General features: G+C 47.5%; 5 protein-coding genes across 5 annotated transcripts; 4 read left to right on the top strand and 1 right to left on the bottom strand.

Moving 5' to 3' along the window:
* Positions 1 to 55: 55 nt before the first annotated feature.
* TERG_11536 (uncharacterized protein) lies at positions 56 to 587 on the bottom strand. The gene has a single exon (XM_047750638.1). The coding sequence runs from the start codon at positions 442 to 444 to the stop codon at positions 67 to 69; it is 378 nt and encodes a 125-aa protein (XP_047605042.1). The 5' UTR covers positions 445 to 587; the 3' UTR covers positions 56 to 66.
* Positions 588 to 1,453: 866 nt separating this feature from the next.
* TERG_00290 (uncharacterized protein) lies at positions 1,454 to 8,220 on the top strand. Its single transcript, XM_047747570.1, has 2 exons — positions 1,454 to 7,092; positions 7,155 to 8,220. The coding sequence occupies exons 1-2, from the start codon at positions 2,221 to 2,223 to the stop codon at positions 8,091 to 8,093; spliced, it is 5,811 nt and encodes a 1,936-aa protein (XP_047603528.1). The 5' UTR covers positions 1,454 to 2,220; the 3' UTR covers positions 8,094 to 8,220.
* Positions 8,221 to 9,413: 1,193 nt separating this feature from the next.
* On the top strand, positions 9,414 to 10,251 carry TERG_00289 (uncharacterized protein; the record flags this gene model as incomplete). Its single annotated transcript, XM_003238252.2, has 2 exons — positions 9,414 to 9,829; positions 9,924 to 10,251. 2 exons carry the CDS (start codon positions 9,414 to 9,416, stop codon positions 10,249 to 10,251), a joined length of 744 nt encoding a protein of 247 aa, XP_003238300.2.
* A 308-nt stretch (positions 10,252 to 10,559) lies between these two features.
* Positions 10,560 to 13,219, top strand: TERG_00288 (5'/3'-nucleotidase SurE; the record flags this gene model as incomplete). Its single annotated transcript, XM_047747569.1, has 4 exons — positions 10,560 to 10,571; positions 10,673 to 11,559; positions 11,644 to 11,703; positions 11,902 to 13,219. The coding sequence occupies 4 exons, from the start codon at positions 10,560 to 10,562 to the stop codon at positions 13,217 to 13,219; spliced, it is 2,277 nt and encodes a 758-aa protein (XP_047603527.1).
* A 4,351-nt stretch (positions 13,220 to 17,570) lies between these two features.
* On the top strand, positions 17,571 to 20,082 carry TERG_00286 (uncharacterized protein; the record flags this gene model as incomplete). Its single annotated transcript, XM_003238249.2, has 3 exons — positions 17,571 to 17,661; positions 17,740 to 19,174; positions 19,233 to 20,082. 3 exons carry the CDS (start codon positions 17,571 to 17,573, stop codon positions 20,080 to 20,082), a joined length of 2,376 nt encoding a protein of 791 aa, XP_003238297.2.
* Between the last annotated feature and the right edge of the window lie 212 nt (positions 20,083 to 20,294).

Here is a 20,294-nt window from a genome sequence, read left to right as displayed (position 1 = left end):
GAGTATCCGCCACAGCTGCCGGCATCGCTCCAGATATAGATATGTCACAGATAAGTTCGGGGGTTTTTAAGGTCTATATCCTCGAGCTTCCCTTTTTTTTTTGGGCTTTTTGTTAATAATTATTTTTTGGTGTTCGTAGCAGGAAAACAAAGGCAAAAGAAAATCGTAAATCGTAACAAGAAGTGAGCGATAGATGTCAAAGGGGGTGATGGGGTGGGAGGTGATGAGGATATCATGGACGGTCAGGAAGAGAGCAAAAGCCTCGAGCTTGTCCAGGCTCGCTGTGTTTACCGTCGACGGTTGCCCGGGGCAACATATCACGTGCTTGATTACTTCATCAGTCTGCGCAAGTGGTTCGTCCCGCCCACCGCGCCTTTTTTTCTGCCTTCCTTGTCCGCCTTTTTCTTCTTTCTCCAACCTCAACTTTCGAACTTCAACCTCCATCCTGCACCATCACGAACCCCCCCGAGAGAAACGCAGCACTCCCACAGCCGACTCCAGGACTTCTTCCCGAGCAAAAAGAAAACGAGGCTCAGACGGTCTGATCTGCCCTCCTCAATCAGCTGGATCGCGGCACCGGAGCTTTGCACCTCTTGTTTGACGCCTAAGTCTGTCCATCAAACACACGCCCGCCGTTACGGGAGAGGCTCGCTTGTCTGAGGTCACCCTGCAGCAAACCACAATCGCCAACCAACCCGTTGCACTGGGCTTCCTTTTGCTAGTCATTTACTTATTTATTCCTCTGCCTTTCTTTGCCTCGCCCTGCTCTCTATCAAGCGTCCAATCACGATCAGATCAAATGATCGCGTCTCCTAGATGACCTTCCCTTCCCCTTCTCACTCCGCCCAATCCTCGATTGCTTCCGGCTCTGATCAGCCCACTACTGCTCGATCTTCGAGACTCCAGCCGTCAGCTTGGGGCGTCCCGTCGTCTCAAGCGTCCGTTCGTCGTCCTCTCACCCTTGCGACAGCTAACCTATCTACTTCAACCGGTACATCGTCTCCCTCTCGCCGGACACCCGCTGCAGGTGCAGTTGCATCTCCGTCCCACACTAGCAACCCAGCGCCTGCTCCCGGGCCTGCCACGTCTCCATTGACCTCTACATTCTCCGCCATCCTGAGCTCGGGCTCTCGGCTTCCAGCTGCGCGTGGTAATCCTTCGCCAGCCCCGACTCCTTCTCCCTTTGCTTCTTCTTTCCAAGCTGGCGCACAGCACCCTTCACAACAACAATCACAACAACATTCAATTACATCCCCAAAATCTACCACACCACTTCCCCCTTCAGCAGTTTCGCACCTGGCGACCCCAACGGCTTCCGCACCAGGAGGAGGAGGTAGTGGTGGGGGTGGAGGAGGTGGAGGTGGTGGTACTGCCGTGTCAAGAGGCGCCACGTTCTCTCCTCTGTTGACCGGTACTGCAGTCGGCTCTCCTACCGGGTTTCCATCCGATAAAACGTCCTCCGCGACCGTGTCGTCAACGGGTGGCGCTGGCTCCAGTCAATCATCACTCTCGAAGATTTCAGTAGTCCAGGTTTTTCTTCTGCTGGACTCGATCAACGAGAAAGAAGGGAAAGAGAAGTGGGAAACCAAAGCGGCACAGATTCACAGGGTTAGTTTTCCCTCTCTTGTAACCATTCATCCCATCTTGTTTAATTTGACCAATTAGCGACTAACTTTTTACATAGCTCGTAAACTCCAACGGTATGGAAGTGTTCTCAAAGTACTTCCGCCGTCTGCTGTCAAGCAATGCTGGCCAGATATTTTCTGGAGCCAACAAAAATGTCGACAACTCCGGGAATTACCCTTTATTGGTCCAGGAGGTGCAGAAGGTGGCTCTCGACCCCGACCAAGGTCGAAAGATAGCAGAGACTATCGATACCTCTGAAGGTGACATATTCAGAGACTTTGATCTCTCCACCTTTCTCGACCATTTTAAACTCGATCCCATACTCAAAACCGCTCTCACTCTCGCCTTAAAAATGTCACAAAGTCTGACCTCCGTACCAAAGGTAAGCCAATTCTAGCAACGTCATCAGTAATAGCCTCAATGCTCTTGGCATACTAACTCTCTATAGCTGACGCGATCCTATCAGCATCTCTCCCTCAGTTCCTCCAGAGCCTCTCCACCATCTCGGACTCTAATAAAGATTCAACGCCATCCTTTATTGCTCTTACCATCGAACGACTTATTTTTAATCCCCCCCGTAATTTTAACGAGGATATGAAGAAGAAACTTATCTATGATGTTCGCATACGCTACCAAAATGCAGATTCCGAGATCCCAATCGAGGTTGATTCGGCTGTACAGATGTTTTCCCTCACAGACCCTCGACTGTCCCTTGTCCGTCAAATCCAGGCTCGCGGTCCTCAATCCCTGGGTGATCCCGATACCATGCTTGACACTATCAAGGCCGCCGGTTCAGATGCGTTTAGCGGGGAACAAATTGGCAATGCAATCCTCTTTATTGTACTATCTCAATCCTGGCAACAGTATCCTCTCGACCTTTTGGTGTCAACTCTTCTAAAGCAACACGCCTCTCAGCCGATAAACTGGCCCGAGGCTGTACGGCAGTTTGATAAAGATGGACTTCGTGTCGACAACTCCCAGTTTGCAAGAATATTCAATGCGTTGCTTCCGGTCGCCCAGGAGGACAATTCGCTGGATCTTCAGATGCTTTGGGGGGGTGACTGGGCTCATAAAAACGCTCAGTTCTCTTTTTTGACTGCGTTCCTCTGTGCTGGAATTGACACACCGGGTATCGATACATCACAGATCCCTAACTTCCGTTCCGCCTTTAGTTCTGATATCTTTGATGACGCGTCTGAAACGGTCAAACTCCAGGCCGAGCAAACCAAGAACAACCCTCTTCGCTCCCTCGACGCTACAAAAGCAATTTTCGACCTAATACTTGTCTCGCCTGCAACATGGGCTCTTCCAGAGAGTCAAAACTTTGTCAAGACTATCCTCCAACACGACCTCCCAACCTTCCTCTGCTCCGCATTTGCCATACCCCAGCCCTGGACCAACGTCCAGCATAATTTCCTTGTCAGATCATTCATGATATTTATCTTAAAACGACAGGATGGATACCAGTTCGCGCTTCACGGAGTTTGGAAACTCAACCAGCAATGGGTGGGAGAGCAATTGTTCCATGCTTTCACTCAGGATCCTTCTTGTACTGATCTGATCTATGAGCATGCAGTTGAGCACGGCTGGCTTGACTATCTACTGGATTTTACCAATGGCCTTGCCATGGATCTTGCCTCCCTTGCCCACCAGAAAGGTTCCTTCGACTTGGAGCAGTGGGTGAAGGGGACAGCTGGAAAAACGCCAGTTGATATGGGTGGGTTATTGGCCAAGTTCCTCAGAATCAAGGCTGAAGACGAGTTGCGAGTGCAGCGAGGGGAACAACCAACCCCGCAAATGGTCAGCCTATCCGTCAAGACCGTATTCGCTCTCTTGATGATACTGGAAGATTACATCACTGACCATGAAAACTTAACCCCTATTCAACGGATCTGCCTTCAAACTTACCCCAGATTAATTAACTATGGCGAGGGATTTGATGATGTTATCGAGGCCAATAGTGTCCGAGGAAACGCCATCCCCGAGGACATCGACAAGAAGATGCGTGACCTTTTCGGGAAGATGTACCATGAAGAACTTTCTCTCCGGGAAATCCTTGAGCTTATGAGACGGTACAAGTCCTCTCGCGAGCCTGCAGAACAGGACCTTTTTACCTGCATGGTTCATGGTCTCATTGATGAATATCATTGCTACCATGAGTATCCACTTGAGGCTCTCACGAAGACGGCCGTCATGTTTGGCGGCATTATCAATTTTAAGCTTATTTCTGGGATACCCCTAAAGGTTGGTCTTGGGATGATTTTGGACGCTGTACGCGAACACGAACCTCACGAGTCTCTCTATAAATTCGGTGTTGAAGCCATTGAGCAGTTAATAAGCCGGTTGCCTGAGTGGGTTGGATTTTGCAGCCTCCTTCTTCAGATACCTAGCCTTCAGGGATCTAATATCCACCGCAAGGCAGAGGAAGTCCTTCGTGAACAAGGTCACCATCCGATCAATGGTGTTGATGGAACTGAAGTTAACGGCGTAACTGATGGACTGTCCCTCGCTAATGGCAGTGTTAACGAACTCGTCAACGAAGGATCGCCCCGCAAATTCCAGTCCCTACATGTAGGACCCCCGCTTCGGCCAGATATTTATAAGGAGCCAGATGAAGACACTCACGACAAGATTCTTTTCATCCTCAACAATGTTTCAGAGCAAAACATTAAGTCGAAACTTCAAGATCTTCGGGAAAGCTTGAAAGATGAGCATCATCAATGGTTTGCTTCGTATCTCGTTGAGGAGCGAGCAAAGCTACAACCAAATTTCCAGCAACTATACTTGGACCTTTTGGAACTTATTGATGACAAGACTTTATGGGCAGAAGTGCTTAGGGAAACCTACGTCAGCTCTATCAGGCTCCTTAATGCGGAATCGACAATGAATTCTACGATTGACCGTACTCATCTAAAGAATCTTGGTGGCTGGCTAGGCTCTCTGACAATTGCAAAAGACAAGCCTATAAAGCACAAGAATATTTACTTCAAGGAGCTGCTTATAGAAGCATTTGATAGTCAACGCCTTACCGTCGCTATTCCGTTCACCTGCAAGGTCCTCAGTCAAGCCATGAAATCATCAATTTTCAAACCTCCAAACCCGTGGTTGATGGACATCATTGCACTATTGATTGAAATTTACCACTTCGCTGAATTGAAGATGATCCTTAAGTTCGAAATAGAGGTACTCTGTGGAGACTTGGAACTTGACCACAAGACAATCGAACCGTCGACATGCATTAGAGAACGCCCAGCTCAGCTCCATGAAGGATTACCCGTCGCTTGCCTCCCGGAAGGATTAGAGGCATTTGATGAAATGTCGCTCACTGGCATGAGCCGTGGCATCCGAGCTGATCGAATTTCCCCTTCTTCCATTATCTCAAACCTCCCTAAGCTCGACCAAATTCTTGTCTTCCCGCCATCTGCCGATCCCAACACATTAAAACAAATTGTTCACGGTGCTGTTGAACGTGCAATTGCCGAAATTATTGCACCAGTCGTTGAGCGCTCGATCACCATAGCCTCCATCTCAGCCGCTCAATTAATTCTGAAGGACTTTGCCATGGAACCAGATGAGGAAAAAGTTCGCCAGGCAGCAGGGACTATGGTTCGTGCTCTTGCTGGTAGCCTTGCTCTCGTTACTTGCAAGGAACCGCTAAAAATGAGCATGACGAACTATATCCGTATGATCCAGCAAGAGTACTCGGACCAACCGATGCCAGAGGGTCTTATCCTTATGTGTGTGAACGACAACCTGGATGCTGCTTGCGGTATCGTTGAGAAGGCAGCTGAAGAAAAGTCTCTCCCAGAGATCGAAAAAGTTATTGAATCACAACTCGAGGCCCGTAGGCGCCATCGTATTGCGCGACCCAATGAAGCATTCATTGATCCTTCTATGAGCCGATGGGCTTTGTTTATTCCGGAACCATACAGACAAGTCCCTGGAGGATTAAACAAAGAGCAACTAGCCATATATGAAGAGTTCGCCCGCCAGTCGCGTGGAGCAGGCCCAACACATATCCAGCATGCATCGACAGACTCGGGTAAACAAATCCCAGACGTTCTTCAAGAAGCTTTCCCAGGCATGCCTAACTTAAGCACCCCAGCGGACCAATCCGCGATTCCTCACCCCGCTAGCAGAGGTCCACAGGATGCAGATGTTCAACAACAGGCGCTTTCTGGTACCCAACCACAGATCAACGGCTTTTTGGAAGCATCTACTCCACGCGAGAAGATTGATGGGCTTGTTGTTGACCTTCAGCACACCACCCGATCTGAGAAGGATGAGCATATCAAGGACATTGCAAGGGATAGCCCTATCCTCCATTCATACAATCAGGTTCTCAGAGCTATTCTCTCATCCCAGAATGGCGAAGAGTTGGCAAGATTGGCTGCTATGAAAATTTGCAATGCCCTTTACACTCAGACCGAGAAGACCCTTGAAATAGAAGTTCTCGTTCATCTGTTGACCAAGATATGTGAACTTTCATCACTTGTGGCAAGATATGTATGGGCAGTCCTTGCTGAGGTTGATGATGGGCAGATGTTCAATGTCCCAGTCACGGTTGCCCTTATCGATGCTGGACTGATGGATCTTCATCGAATTGACATGAATATTGCCAAACTGATCAAGGACAAGAGTCACGCCGCATTGGAGCTACTATCTGCATTGATGAACCGCGTTTTACTGAATGATGAACCATCAGCACTACGATCCGACTTTTCTGGGAGTCTGGATGCGCTGAACCAATGGGTTGTCGAAGAACCTGATCTTTCCCTTGCTCGTGAGATCATCCAGACCCTTCGAGAGTCTGGTATTCCAGAATCAGCCAACACTCTTTTGAGTGACTTGGCTCGATCAAAGAGAGATCAGATGGAGTATATATTTAGTGAGTGGATTGGCGTATACAAGTTCCCCGGATCCAACGACAGAATGTATAGCGCCTTCCTGAAAGATATGCACCACCGACAGGTCATGAACACACAGGAGGACTCAGCCTTGTTTTTCAGGCTCAGCATTGATATATCCGTTGCCATGTTCGAGCACGAGTATCAGAATGTCAGTGGAAACATCGATGAGGCATTCTTGTATATCGACGCTCTCGCCAAGCTGGTTATACTATTGGTGAAATTCCAAGGCGATGCTGACGGTGCGGTCAAAGCTAGCAAGTCGGCCTACTTGAATTCTATCCTCTCTCTGTTGGTCTTGGTTCTCAATCACCATCAAGTCATGCGAGGCGATAGCTTCAACCAGCGAGTATTTTTCAGACTCTTTTCGAGCATTCTTTGCGAATATGCTGTCAGTGGCCTTGCACAGACAGACCAGCACAAGGGCATGATGCTGGCTTTTGCAGACAAATTCTTGTTACTCCAGCCTAAACACGTACCAGGTTTCATCTACGGATGGCTATCGCTGATTTCTCATCGCGTGTTTATGGCCGAGATGCTTACCTTGGATGATCAGATGGTGAGTACATAACTTTCGCTATTCATATTATCTTTAAATGATTTTACTAATTGTATCCATAGGGCTGGGAACCGTTTTGTGAAATAATGCAAGTGCTTCTGTCATATATCGGTGAGCAGCTTAAATCCGCATCTGTGACCTATGTGGCCAAGGACATCTACAAAGGAGTACTTCGAATTCTTTTGATACTGCACCATGATTTCCCGGAGTTCGTTGCCGAAAATCATTTCCAATTCTGCACTGTTATACCCACCCACTGTAGCCAACTTCGAAACCTCGTGTTGAGCGCTTATCCATCGTCATTCCAAAAATTGCCTGATCCCTTCCGTGACGGCTTAAAGATTGATCGATTGGAGGAAATGAGCAAAGCACCAAAAATTACCGCCGACATCGTCACACCACTCCAGGATGCAATGATTAAGGCACCAGTGGACAATGCATTACGGAATTTCAACACTGCTGATGTTGCTATTCAGCAAATATCGGAGGTTATTTATAATCCCCCAGCAAGAGACACTGGGCTATTCTTCAATCCAATCAACGTTAATACGGTTCTTTTGGAGGCACTTGTTCTGTACATTGGTCAGAGTGCCGTCTCTTCATCAGCTCAGAAGCCTGGCACAGCTTCTTTCAGCAACTCCCCCGCTCTTGGGTTCCTGGAGAAGTTAGTGAACACGCTACGCCCAGAGGCCCGGTATTACCTCCTCAGTGCCATTGTAAATCAACTACGATATCCGAACAGCCACACCCATTTCTTCAGCTTCGCCATACTCAACATCTTCGGCTCAGAGACCGCGGCTCAGCATGAAACTCATATTCGCGAGCAGATCATCCGTGTATTACTAGAGCGATTGATTGTCCACCGACCTCACCCTTGGGGTCTTATCATTACACTCCAAGAGCTGTTGCAGAATGGCAATTACTCGTTCTTCCGCTTGCCTTTCATTCAAGCGGCACCTGAGGTATGGAGGTCCTATAACTACCTGGTTCATAGGGCATGATGCTAACATGTTGTCTTCTAGATTGGTCGTCTGTTCGACGCTCTTCTGCAGCACATTCAACAGCAAAGCCCCCGCACCCTAAGTTAAGTTTCTCTTCTAGCAAATAGTTGAAGGTGTGAAAAAGAAAAAAAAAAAAAAAAAAAAAAAAAAAAATAGTATATGAGACGAAATCCATAGGAGGGATTCTTCCTTGGAACGAGTCACTGGCTGTGACCTTGATGATGACTGTGACGATGAACAAACATACCCCAACTCCATACGCCTATCTTAATCTTTTCAAGCCTTCACATGCGCATATGTACCTTCCTCTCCCTTTTACAAGTTTCTTTAGATACCGCTCGGATGGGTTTCATGGTTCGCTACTTTGTTTTTGGACGGCATGCATGCATGATCTGGGGGTTGTTTATTCGTCAAGGTCCTATGTAATCTTAAAAAAAATAGGTATTTTTTTGTTTTGCTTCTGTTTATTATCTATTCAACTGTTGATCTTCACACTCATTCTATGCTCCCGACTTTGTTGATTTGAGCCGTGCGGGACAGAATTCGTATGCACACAAACAAAAAGATATAAAACAACGGGGCTCTCCTAAATCGCCAGGGCCTAAGCTATGTTAATGTCACACTGGGTCATAATAAACAGTTATAAAAAGTTGAATCGATTATCCAGGGGCATTCTTCTCCTATACACTAAATCTTGACTTGAAATTTGCACGTGATAGGCAGTACCTGATTTGGCCTGGGTCTTGCCTGGTCTTAGCAACAAATATCAACACCGACATATGATCATCTTATCCCATGACATACATGCAAAATTGCAACTCTTGACCTGAGGCAGAGGGGTCTACTAGGCTCATCTTTCTAGTTTTTCAATTTTTGCAATGCTTGGTAGCAAGTTGTGATGAGTATAACCTCCAACTAAGACTTGGAAACAATGGCGAATATCCAACAAGAGCAAGGGGTCTCGGTATGAATACCCTACCAGTTTTTTATACCCGTTATTGATCTCCAGACAGTCCATCATACTACGGCCCATTCAGGCTGCTACGTCAAAGACTGCTCAACGGTCATATATAAGCGTATTTCTCTTCACCTGTGCAACCTTTGCTCTATTTGGCCTATCTACCATAGCATACTGGGTGTTTTACTACAACTATGTACCCCAGATTAGCCTTGAACGGCAAATCCACCTTCAATATGAGTAAGTCAGATGCAAGGAGATGGATAGCTTGATCCATGATGAAGCTCTGTGTGTCTAGCATCCAGAAATAACAAGACTATAGTACGAGCTTTCCATATGGTACGGCAGTTTTGGGGCCGCGCATGATTCCACTTCAAAAGTACGACGTCAAGGTGATATTACAGCTCCCTTCTACTCCTGCCAATCGTGCTGCAGGAAATTTCATGCTTGATCTTGCTTTTCTCAGGGAGCCTGATGATTTAGCTGGATCCATTGCAAATGCATCTGAGACCGTGCTGCTGCGATCACGCCGCCCGGCCATGCTGACCTACACATCTCCCATGGTAGATATAGCTCGGCAGCTATGGCGACTTCCACTCTATGTTCTCGGACTGAAACGGGAAGCAGAGGTGCTTACGATTGGAATGATGGAACGAGTTCAGTTCCGCAAAGGAAAAGGAGAAGTACCAAGGGGCATTAGGCTAGAGATTCAAAGCAACGAACGGATTCAAGTGTACAAAGCAAGTGTGAGGATAGACGCAAGATTTACTGGCCTACGGTATGCATACTCCGAGATTATATCTGTCGATTTTATGGCTTTACTTGTGATGCCTTTTGATATTGGGACTCCTTGCTAACCTCAAATTACATAGATGGATGATGTATAACTGGAGAACTCTTTCGTTCCTGACCTTTGGTTCTATGTTTTGGCTCATTTCTACGTCAGTTGCCACTGGAGTCTGGCTTGCACTTTCAAGTCGGTCTTCGGGGAGTGAGGGGATGGTCGTTAAGAAAGAGGATGTTGACTCCGACGACGGGTTTAAGGACAGCTCAGAGCCATCTACAGCTATGCAAGAGGGTGTTACCGCAAGCCTGTTTCCCGATATTAAGGCTGAGGAAGAGGATGAGCCGTCAGCATATGGCTCAAACGAGGATAACGGGCCAGATGAAGATCAAGGAAGCGAGTTGAGCGGGATCTAGCCGTGATCGTTGCCCTCCCTCAGCCGTGGGGAAGATCAGTTTCATACCGCTGGGAAATGTGATTAATAATAACTAATTAGAGTCGTAATAGTCTTACTCGCCCCTGATTATAGTCATATAGTCCCCAGATCTACTAGTAAAAAAGACGAGATATAAAGATGCCAGGTTTGGCGCATGGGAGAAATCACTACTTAGCTAGTTAACCAAAAACCCCACAGGAACTGCGCGGGGGCGAACTTCCATCATTGAAATAAGAAATGACATTACGACAACAGCCAGCCTCTTAACTACAGTTCGCAGCCTGCAAGATGCACATCCTTGTAAGTTATTCCTGGCATGGTCTATCCCGCAGTCGTTCTCGGTGCTTTTAGCCGGGGATTGCTCAAGTAGGTGGTGGTGAACTAACGTCTGGCCAAACAAGGTCGTTAACGACGACGGTCCGCCTTCGTCTCAATCCTCGCCGTACATACATTCCCTTATCCACACCCTCCAGTCCTCCGGCCATGTAGTATCTGTCGTTTTACCGCATAGGCAGAGATCATGGATTGGCAAAGCTCACCTTGTTGGGGCTACCGTCAAACCGACGTACTTTCACCCAGGGACCCTTTTCCAAGACGACGGCACAATACACTCGCTACCACGCAGTGAAGAAGGAGAAGGCAGCGAGGGCGACGAGTGGATTCTCATTGACTCGACGCCCGCAAGCTGTGTTCAAATTGGCTTATTCCACTACTTTCAAGACCGCGGACCGGTAGAGTTAGTGATTTCTGGACCAAATTATGGAAGGAATTCCACTGCAGTCTTCTCTCTCTCTAGTGGCACCATCGGCGGAGCGATGGAGGCTGCAGTTTGTGGATACAAAGCAATTGCTCTATCATTCGCTTTCAGCTCACGAGATCATGACCCAGTCGTTATATCAGAAGCCGCGAATCACTCGGTTCGGTTGATAGAGCACCTTTACAAGAACTGGACCAGTGGAGTTGACCTCTACAGCATCAACGTACCCCTAGAACAAGGGATAAGCAAATCGAAGATCTTGTATACGAATATTTTAGACAACCGTTGGTCAGGAAGCTGCTTCGAAGCAATTGATGCCGAATTAAGCGGTGAGGATCCTGGCCTTCAGGAACATCTGCTTAGACAAAAGGAAGAAGGGAGTACCCTACATGGAGATACCTCTGGCACCTCCTCCACGAGGTTCCAACACAAACACTTTAAGTGGGCTCCGAAATTTGGAGATGTCTATAAGAGTGAGCAGACCAGCCCGCCCGGGAACGACGGCTGGGCCGTCAGGTCTGGTTTTACAAGGTATGTTTGTTTTGGAAGCTTGTCTTACCAATGCCATGAGAGATTATAGAATGGTTGATCACTGATACTATTCTCTTTTCACAGCGTCACTCCGTTGAAGGCAAATTTCATGCATTGGCCGGGCTGTTCCGGTGAAATAACGCTGTGAGTGACGACTTGGAATTTTGGGGTCCTTGACGATCTGAAATAGCACGTATACTCTGCAAGCTTACCAATTCACCAATTTACCCGTGTATCTTCATGGTATACTACATCATTGATTTATATATATATATATATTGATTGCTATTTTTACACAAGAGATTCCGTCCTGACTGAACTGGATTATTTCCTTTTACACAGGTTGAATGAGACTCCGATATTTTATGCCCTGGTGGATTGTCAAGACGCCTATGTACAACCCCTTGTAATGGGGGCTCTACAGAAACAGTTCAAGAACATTCCTTACAGAATGATATCTTCTATATCCGAGCTACCCGGCCCCGATTCCCCAGTCCTCCAATACAGGGTATATGAAAAATCCGACTTTGAGCATGTTCACTTGCATCCATCGACATCACTGGTAAATTCTTATATCATCCGGAAGGCGTTAATTCGCAAACACTTTCTTTCTAATACTATCGCCAATTGGATCACGAAATACCCGGACAGCGTGCTTCAGAAGCATTTTAAACCTACAATAGACTTTGAATTAGACTATGCGGAATTTCTAGATGATGCCCTGCTTGAGGCTTACGAGCTACGTGAGAGTCTAGAGGCTAATGAGGAAAAGGAGGAGGGTGAAAAGGAGTGGTGGATATTGAAACCGAGCATGAGTGATCGTGCTCAAGGGATCCGTCTCTTCAACAGTGAAATGTCCCTTCAGAAGATATTTGAAGAATGGGAACCCGAGGACACCGATTCAGAGAGAAGCATAAGCGAAGAACCAAATGGTGATTTGAATGACAAACCAGACACTGGCGTTGTTACGTCTCAACTACGACATTTTGTTGCACAGCCCTATGTCCTCCGCCCCCTCCTGTTACCGTCAGCCGCAAATCGAAAGTTCCATATCCGAGTTTATGTCTTGGCTGTTGGCTCCCTGAAAGTCTATGTGTATCGAGAAATGCTTGCTCTCTTCGCAGATAAATCATATGTTCTTCCATGGGAAGAGGGAGAAACTGATGAGGACGAACTCAGCTATCTTAGTCGTCACCTCACCAATACCTGTCTTCAATCCGATTCTACCGGGCGGAACGTGGCTCCTGAGAATGTTCAGCGTTTCTGGAAACTAGATGACAAGGGTGCTTCGGTGGAAACAGGATGGAAGGATCGCGTATACGACCAGATCTGCGTGGTCACGGGCGAAGTATTTGAGGCAGCTGCTCGCGGTATGATGGTTCATTTCCAACCGCTACCTAACGCATTCGAAATATTTGGGGTCGACTACCTAGTCGATGAAACAGGCAACGCATGGCTACTCGAACTAAACGCCTTTCCCGATTTTCGGCAGACGGGAGATGAGCTAAAACGCGAGGTTATCGGGAAACTGTTTGACGAAGTAGTCGAGATTGCAGTGAAGCCCTTCTTCTTCCCTGCTACTGAGAAAGGCAATGCAGCAGACGAGCAGGCTGAATCCCGATTCCGATTGGTGGCCGACCTCAACCTGGGAATCAAATAAGTTTGTCGGAGCGTTTGATGTCAGCAGCTCTCCACCGTTTCGACGGTCATTGGGTAACTATGGAGAACTCTGGCGAGTCTTTCCTGTTTCTTCTCCTAGATACATCGCATCGTGCATTGTGCATCCATATAATCCTGGCTGCCAACAAATATGTGTCACTCTGGAAGGGTTTGTTGGCTTGCCAGCCCCAGTGCGATGGAACTGTATTTTATGGTTGGCTGTTCCATAGCCAACTAGCCTGTTCATGCCTCGTACGCCGCCAACCAATACCATCATCTCTCCCGGCAAATACACGACTGTAACGCTTGGATCGCTTTTGGAATTGGTGTCGCCTATAAAGGCAGGGGTATCATAAGCATTGGTTATTATTAAACGTGTGCAGTAATATTGATATGCGAAAGAAAGCAAGAGCAAGATAAAGAAGCGGACTGCCGTCCCTGCTGGGCATATCAGTTGATTGCTAGAAACGTTGGGCGAGACTTCTGTTTATAATCTCAATCTATGTAAAATGTATTTTGGCACCGAGTTGGAGCTCCCTCTCCCTGGCAGCTGACCGTGAGGCCACTATTCCCTCGTCCATTCTCTCGGTCTCTTTGTCCCAGCCAGGTGGAAATGAGCGTTGGTAGCTCGAGGGGAGGCGAAACCGTTTACTCCGTACATGGAGAGAGTGGTAAAAAGCGTAAGCCAACCACCATGCAAATCACTCCCTGGTGGTAATTTTACTTCTTATCCCTTTTCTTAGTTGACATGCTAATGTTTAAGTCTGCTAATCGACCAACTAGCGTTACCATCAATCCAAAGATTTAACTTTCAGGAAGATCTGCAGCGGAGACTCCTGGAATGACGATGACGGTTCAACTATCCCGAGCTGACACGTCTGTGTATGAGATTTTAACTATATGCTGCTGGGGAATATAGCTACGGAGTACATACTCCGTTTGTCTCACGAGTATGAATGTAGGTCTGCCAAACGGGATGCTCCCCTGTCTGCGGCCACTCAAACCACGCAGCATCGTTCTTAAGATGCCCTCTGCCAGCGTCTTCAACACGTCCGCTCTTGAGCTGCCGATTGGCCACTGCAGAAAGACGGATGCAGAAGAATATGCACAGGAATGAGCATTGGTCCCGTCGTCATCGTCGTCATTGTTCGTCTCCCATACGGGTTGATACAGACGCACAGTTTATTCCCACCGAAGCATGAGCCAATCTATCGTGTCACGCTGGCTTGCAGCTAAATACGAGACGACAAGCCTCCCGAAGGCCTGACTCTCCCTTTTACTTCTTCCTCTTCTTCTTCTTTTTTTTTTTTTTTACACCCTTTAATCGATAATAATATGCTTGCTGCTCCAACAGCAGCTCCTTCAAATGCGGGTGTTCTGATCTGTGGCGATTTCCCCTTCCACGAAGCGACGCCCGACGGCTAGCTTAAGTGCTGCCCTTTTTTTTTTTTTTTTTTTAATATTCTACAAATGCAAAAATGGACACGAAAAGGTCACGAAGCCATAACTAGTTTACAGGATGGGACATGGATTGATGGCCAAAAAAGAACGAGAAAAAGTATAACGAAGAGCAGGGATAGTACCCTCCTTTTCTCTTGATCACACTGGTGGACAAGGGGCCCGGCTGTCTTCCCTGAGAATGAGGGGGCGCGCGCAACTCTGGAGACAAAACAAGCAAGTCGGCCCCCTTCTTGCTTCCAAACAACACTCCAGGGATCGCCGACTGGGTGCGACCTACATGTCTCAAAGGGCTGGACAGTCTGTCGAGGCGCCTATCAATGGATAAAAACATTGAGGGAGCGTTGTTCGTCTCTCGGCTTTTGCTTCGCTCTAGAACTCTGCCAGACGGCTTCGGCAGTCTATTCAAACTCTTGCACCATGGAGTCAAAAAGTCGATCCGCGAAGAGGACGAGCACGCTAGCTGGTGTTAATTGGCATATTATCAAGCCTGGTGTTTGTGCTATGACAGGTCTCCACAATACTAGGTGCAAGCAAACTGCTCAGGGAGAAAGGAGAGCATGTGTTGGCCCAGAGCTGCCGTGTTCATGTGGGATATACAGAGTATCTCACCGATCTAGATAACTATTTACGGAGCAAACAACTCTGGCTTGCGGCGAAAGGGCAAAGGCGAAGGCGAGGACAGGCAGCAACTCCCTTCTCGCCCTTCCCTCTGTTCCTACGCCGCCACCCAGGGAGCCAGGGGTCTCTGCTGATTCCCCTTCAATCGCCATCTCCAAGGCTCTCTGGTCACTCGCTGTTATGCCTCCGAGAGCTTCTCCATCAAGATGCAACTTCACCAAGGAAGTACTTCAGCCAGACCCAGCGCTTGGGTCGCTGCCCAGGCACCCGAGCCGCATCTATTTTTGTTCTTGGGATGATGCAGTATAAGATATAACCCGGCTTGGGTCGCAAACAGCAGAGACAAACGGAAGCCGCCGTCTTCCCGTCCTTTTCTGCTCTTCTTCTTCTTCTTCTCCGCCTCTTCTTTTCCCTTTCGAGTCATCCCTGAGGCTTTCCTCTGACGGTCAACTCTTAAGGGACGAAAACAACGCCTTCGCTTCTTCCCGAAGCGCCTACCAAGTAAATCGGCTATATTAACTTGGTTCCTTCCCGCGCTCAAACTAACATAACAACTCCAGCAACGTCAACATCAACATCAACCCCTGAGTTCCATGTAATATCTTCTTCTTCTTCTTCTTCTCCCTTCTTTTGCTTCTCCTGGACATCCCCTGTCCGCTTGGTTTTTCTTCCCTCCCCCTGACCTTTGATGTCAACGCTGTAGCGCGTGTCCGGTTGCCGCCTCGTTTCTTCTTCTCCTTCGCCTCACCAGGGGCTTGTTCTTTTCTTTTGCTTTCTATCACCGCTCTTTGTTGTCCAGGGTTGTCTGCTGCCTGCCCTTGCCTTCACATCCCCCCGTATGGAGTCCACCATCCCGGAGGTACTTCGACACGCACACATGCTTTTAGCCGCATGCTTTAGTCGCCCTAGCCCGAACTAGGCCTTACCGCTTTAGCCAGCAGTCCGCAACCGCTTGCGAGAAGTGCAAAATAGCCCTTGAGAGAAAGAGAGAGCCCAAAAAAAAAAAAAAAGACTCTTGTTTTTTTTTGTCCAGGAGGTCTTCCGGCCCTCACGCAAGCCCATCCATGATCCCACGCCTCCAGGTGGGCCGTTTCGGATTCATCTTCGCCAAGAGCAAAAGTAGTTCTATCTTTTTTTCGACCCGCTGGCTGCTGCACCTAACTAGAGCTCAGGGCTTCGAAGGCCATCACCATCATGGAGGAGGGCTACGGCGGTGCGTCGACGCTGGACGGGATGTATTTTGCTAAGCTTGTGCAAGATACGCTGCCGTCGCTGGCGGCCGTCTACTTCTTCGGTGCTTATTGCATAACAATCATCTTTGCTCCTGGTAGCGAAAAAAATAGTACCGGCTCGTCTCGCCGTTCCAATGTTGTGATCGGGTTTTTGATATCGACTGTCTTCCTGACTTATGTAAGTCTGTCTGCTTAACATATGAACAGGAGTTTATCACCCGGGCTGCCGTCGATCCATGGCTAGCTATATGGTCAGATTTTGCTTACCCTCGTTTGTCTCTGCTGAACAGATCGTGGACGCGGTAAACAATCTCTCTTCCACCATTGAAGGTGACGGGGCTGCCTTTGCAAAGGGCCGAATTGTAGGTTTCTTTTCTTTTTCCGTCATAGGTTTATGCAAAACTATAGAGGGTGCCAAAATGGAAGTGACTTACTGTTCTTGTAGCTGTCCGAGTTGTCGTCGGGGCTTCTCTGGTTCACAACAATATTGCTGTACGCAAACAAACCACCACAGCCGGTGTCATACCCTTTTTACGGCCAGTGGATCATATATCTCGTATCAGAGATCTCCCTGCTTCTGTGCCCTGCAGATATTTATGTTCGAGCAAACATTATCAGCATTCTATGTCAAACACTGAGAATCATTACCCTTTCACTGCTTATTTGTGCTGCCTTTGGTCCCCGAATCTTCCCAGGCAAGCAGACAAAGCTCGATGAGGAAAATTCACCTTTACTTGCACATGAGCAGCCACTCATTGCGGATCTGGGTGCCACTGGTGCCCGTGTTAACGGAGTCGCATATGGGTCGTGTGACTCGGATATTTTAAACAACCAGTCATCTAAAGACAAGCCAAAAATTGACGCTGCTGATGGTGTGGATGATGAGAAACGAGGAGGCATCTGGTCGTCGATGAAGGACTTACGGGTAAAATTGGACGACTTACCATTATTTTTATGCATAACCAAACTAACTGTTTATAGGAGCTTGCGCCGTTCTTCTGGCCTTCTGGGAGACCACGACTTCAGCTCCTCTTCGGAGGAATGATCCTCTGTCTGATAGCTGAGAGGGCAATCAACCTTTTGATTCCTATTCAACTAGGGCTGATAACCGATATCCTCAGCAAGACTCAAGGTAAGAACCAAAGAATGAAAGAAAGAAAGAAAACTCGCTCTTCATATAATCTGTTGTTATTAACAAATCTCTCTTTAGGTGGCCGCTTACCCTGGGAACAAATATTAATATTTGCTGCACTCCGTCTTCTTGACTCCAGCGGAGGGTTACCTGCACTGAGAAGGTTTATGTGTATGCCAGTTGACGATTTCTCGTACTTGAAACTGAGTACAACAGCTTTCAATCATGTCATGTCATTATCTTGTGACTTCCATGACAACAAACACTCCGGGCGGCTATGGACCGCAGTTATTCGAGGGCAGTCTGTTAAAGATGTCATACACAGCATTCTCTTCCTCGTCGCCCCAATGATCATAGATCTCGTGTTAGCCGTTGGTGTGCTTTACTACGTCTTTGATGGCTATATGGCACTTGATGTTGCGACAGTGATGGTTCTCTTCCTATGGTCGTCCAGCAAACTCGTTGCGAAACAGAAGGATAAGCGGAGAGAGTGGAACGAGGCTCGGGGAGCAGAGTTTACTGCTCTATGTGAATCTACGGAGAACTGGCGCACTGTTTCCTATTTTAGTCGAGTTCCCTATGAGATATCCCGATACTTGTCGCTGGTACAGGCCCAGCTGAAAGCCAGGTTCAAGTTTCGATTTTGGGACCATATGGAGAATGCATCCCAATCAGCCCTGCTGATATGTGGGCTTACCGCTGCTTGTTTCATGGCAGCACATCATGTTTCCACGGGTGAGAAACCGATTGGAAATTTTGTTATGCTGTTGAGTTACTGGGCCCAGCTATCTAGCCCATTGCAGTTTATCGCCAACGGATTCGGGGAAATGGCCCGTGATTTGGTCGATGTTGAAGAGTTCCTCTCAATTTTACGCCAAAAACCCACTGTCCAGAATTCTCCTGATGCAAAACCTCTAAGATTTGAAACTGGGAATATAAAATTTACGGATGTCAATTTTTCGTACGATGGAAAGAGAGGAGTACTCCGAAACATCAACTTTCAAGCCAAAGCAGGTAGTACTACTGCATTGGTTGGACAGACAGGTGGAGGAAAGTCAACAATCCTTAAGTTGATATTTAGATTTTACGATCCCACCCAAGGAAAGGTGGAGATTGATGGTCAGAATGTTTCTGGCGTTTCTTTAGAAACACTCCGGGAGGGTATTGGTGTGGTCCCACAAGATCCAACACTGTTCAATGCTTCAATTATGAACAACCTACGCTACGGAAGGTTGGATGCTACAGATGAGGAGGTAATGGAAGCTTGCAAGGCAGTTGCGCTTCATGACAGATTCATGAGCCTGACGGATGGATATGACACTTTGGTAGGCGAAAGAGGTATGAGATTATCTGGTGGAGAACTCCAGCGTGTTGCCATTGCACAGGCTATCTTGAAAAATCCCAGAATTGTTCTCCTAGATGAAGCTACGAGCAGTGTCGATAGCGAAACAGAGGCAGTGGTTCAAGAGAGTTTAAAGAAGCTCACAGCAGGTCGAACCACGCTTGTGATTGCGTAAGTTGCCATCTAACACCGTTGGATTTATTCTTGCCAGCCCTAACATCCTTTCTAGACATCGACTCTCCACCATTGTGAACGCAGACCGGATTGTTGTCATAAATAATGGCGAGATTGTTGAACAGGGAACCCATACTGAGCTGCTACAGAATCACGGATACTACCGACGCCTGTGTTTCCGCCAGGGATTCCTAGAAGCTAGTGAATCTGATAGTGGTACCCCATTCTCAGAGACTACTTGCTCGTGCCATCAATACCCATCGAACGGAGAAAGGTTATGGAAACCCGATGCACCTGAATTCGTTCCAAAGGCATATAAAGCACCAGGAGGGAACCAGTCGCAGTTCCCACCAAGCGAGTGCAATTCGAACAGGCTACATCAAGAAGATAAAGGATTTTCGGAGGCGACTGTTGATATTTACGAAACAGAAACGGATGATAGCTTTCACATCGAAACTGGACCTGACAAGGAAAATCTTCAAGTAAAATTCGCAGCAGAATGCACCACAAATACCAATGGTTTTGGTCAGACTTCAAAGGACGATGCTAGACTGAGCCACGATGAACCTAAGGTGTTCTATCCCACTATGAACGAGAATGTAAGGGGAAATTCCCTGGGGTTTGATGAAAGCTATGATGCTACGGCCGTCGAAGGACTCGATGCTTCAAAGTGTGATGCACAGGACAAACTTCGCAGGGGATTATCAAAGAGCGAACCCTCGAATCTAGCAAGGGACATTAGCATTGAGGGTGATGAGGACTCCGGCGACTGTCAATTTGTTGACACCAAAACAACAACCACATCAGGTCCAAATAAGGCACTAGTCAAAAACTCAACGCGTCCTCGTCGTCGCAGAAACCGAAAAGGAAGAGAGAACTATCAGAAAGCTAGGGTTCAGCCCTGAATGGGCTGTCGCGCAATTAAATCAATGAAATGAAATGGAGTATCGGCGCAGGTCAGGGCCTTTTGGCTTCTTTGTCTTATCTTTGGCATGCGTGTTATAATTTGAACTAGGCGGGACTCGAGGATATAGATATGCACATGTATATATATCGCCCAAAAGATATTTCATTGCTGTGGCCAGGAGTTGGAGGGTCATAAAAGGGGGCTTATAAA

Source organism: Trichophyton rubrum, assembly GCF_000151425.1.
Source record: "Trichophyton rubrum CBS 118892 genomic scaffold supercont2.1, whole genome shotgun sequence".
Taxonomy (NCBI): Eukaryota; Fungi; Ascomycota; class Eurotiomycetes; order Onygenales; family Arthrodermataceae; genus Trichophyton; species Trichophyton rubrum.
The sequence above is the reverse complement of the archived record's forward strand: the minus strand, read 5'-3'. Positions and strand labels throughout refer to the sequence as shown.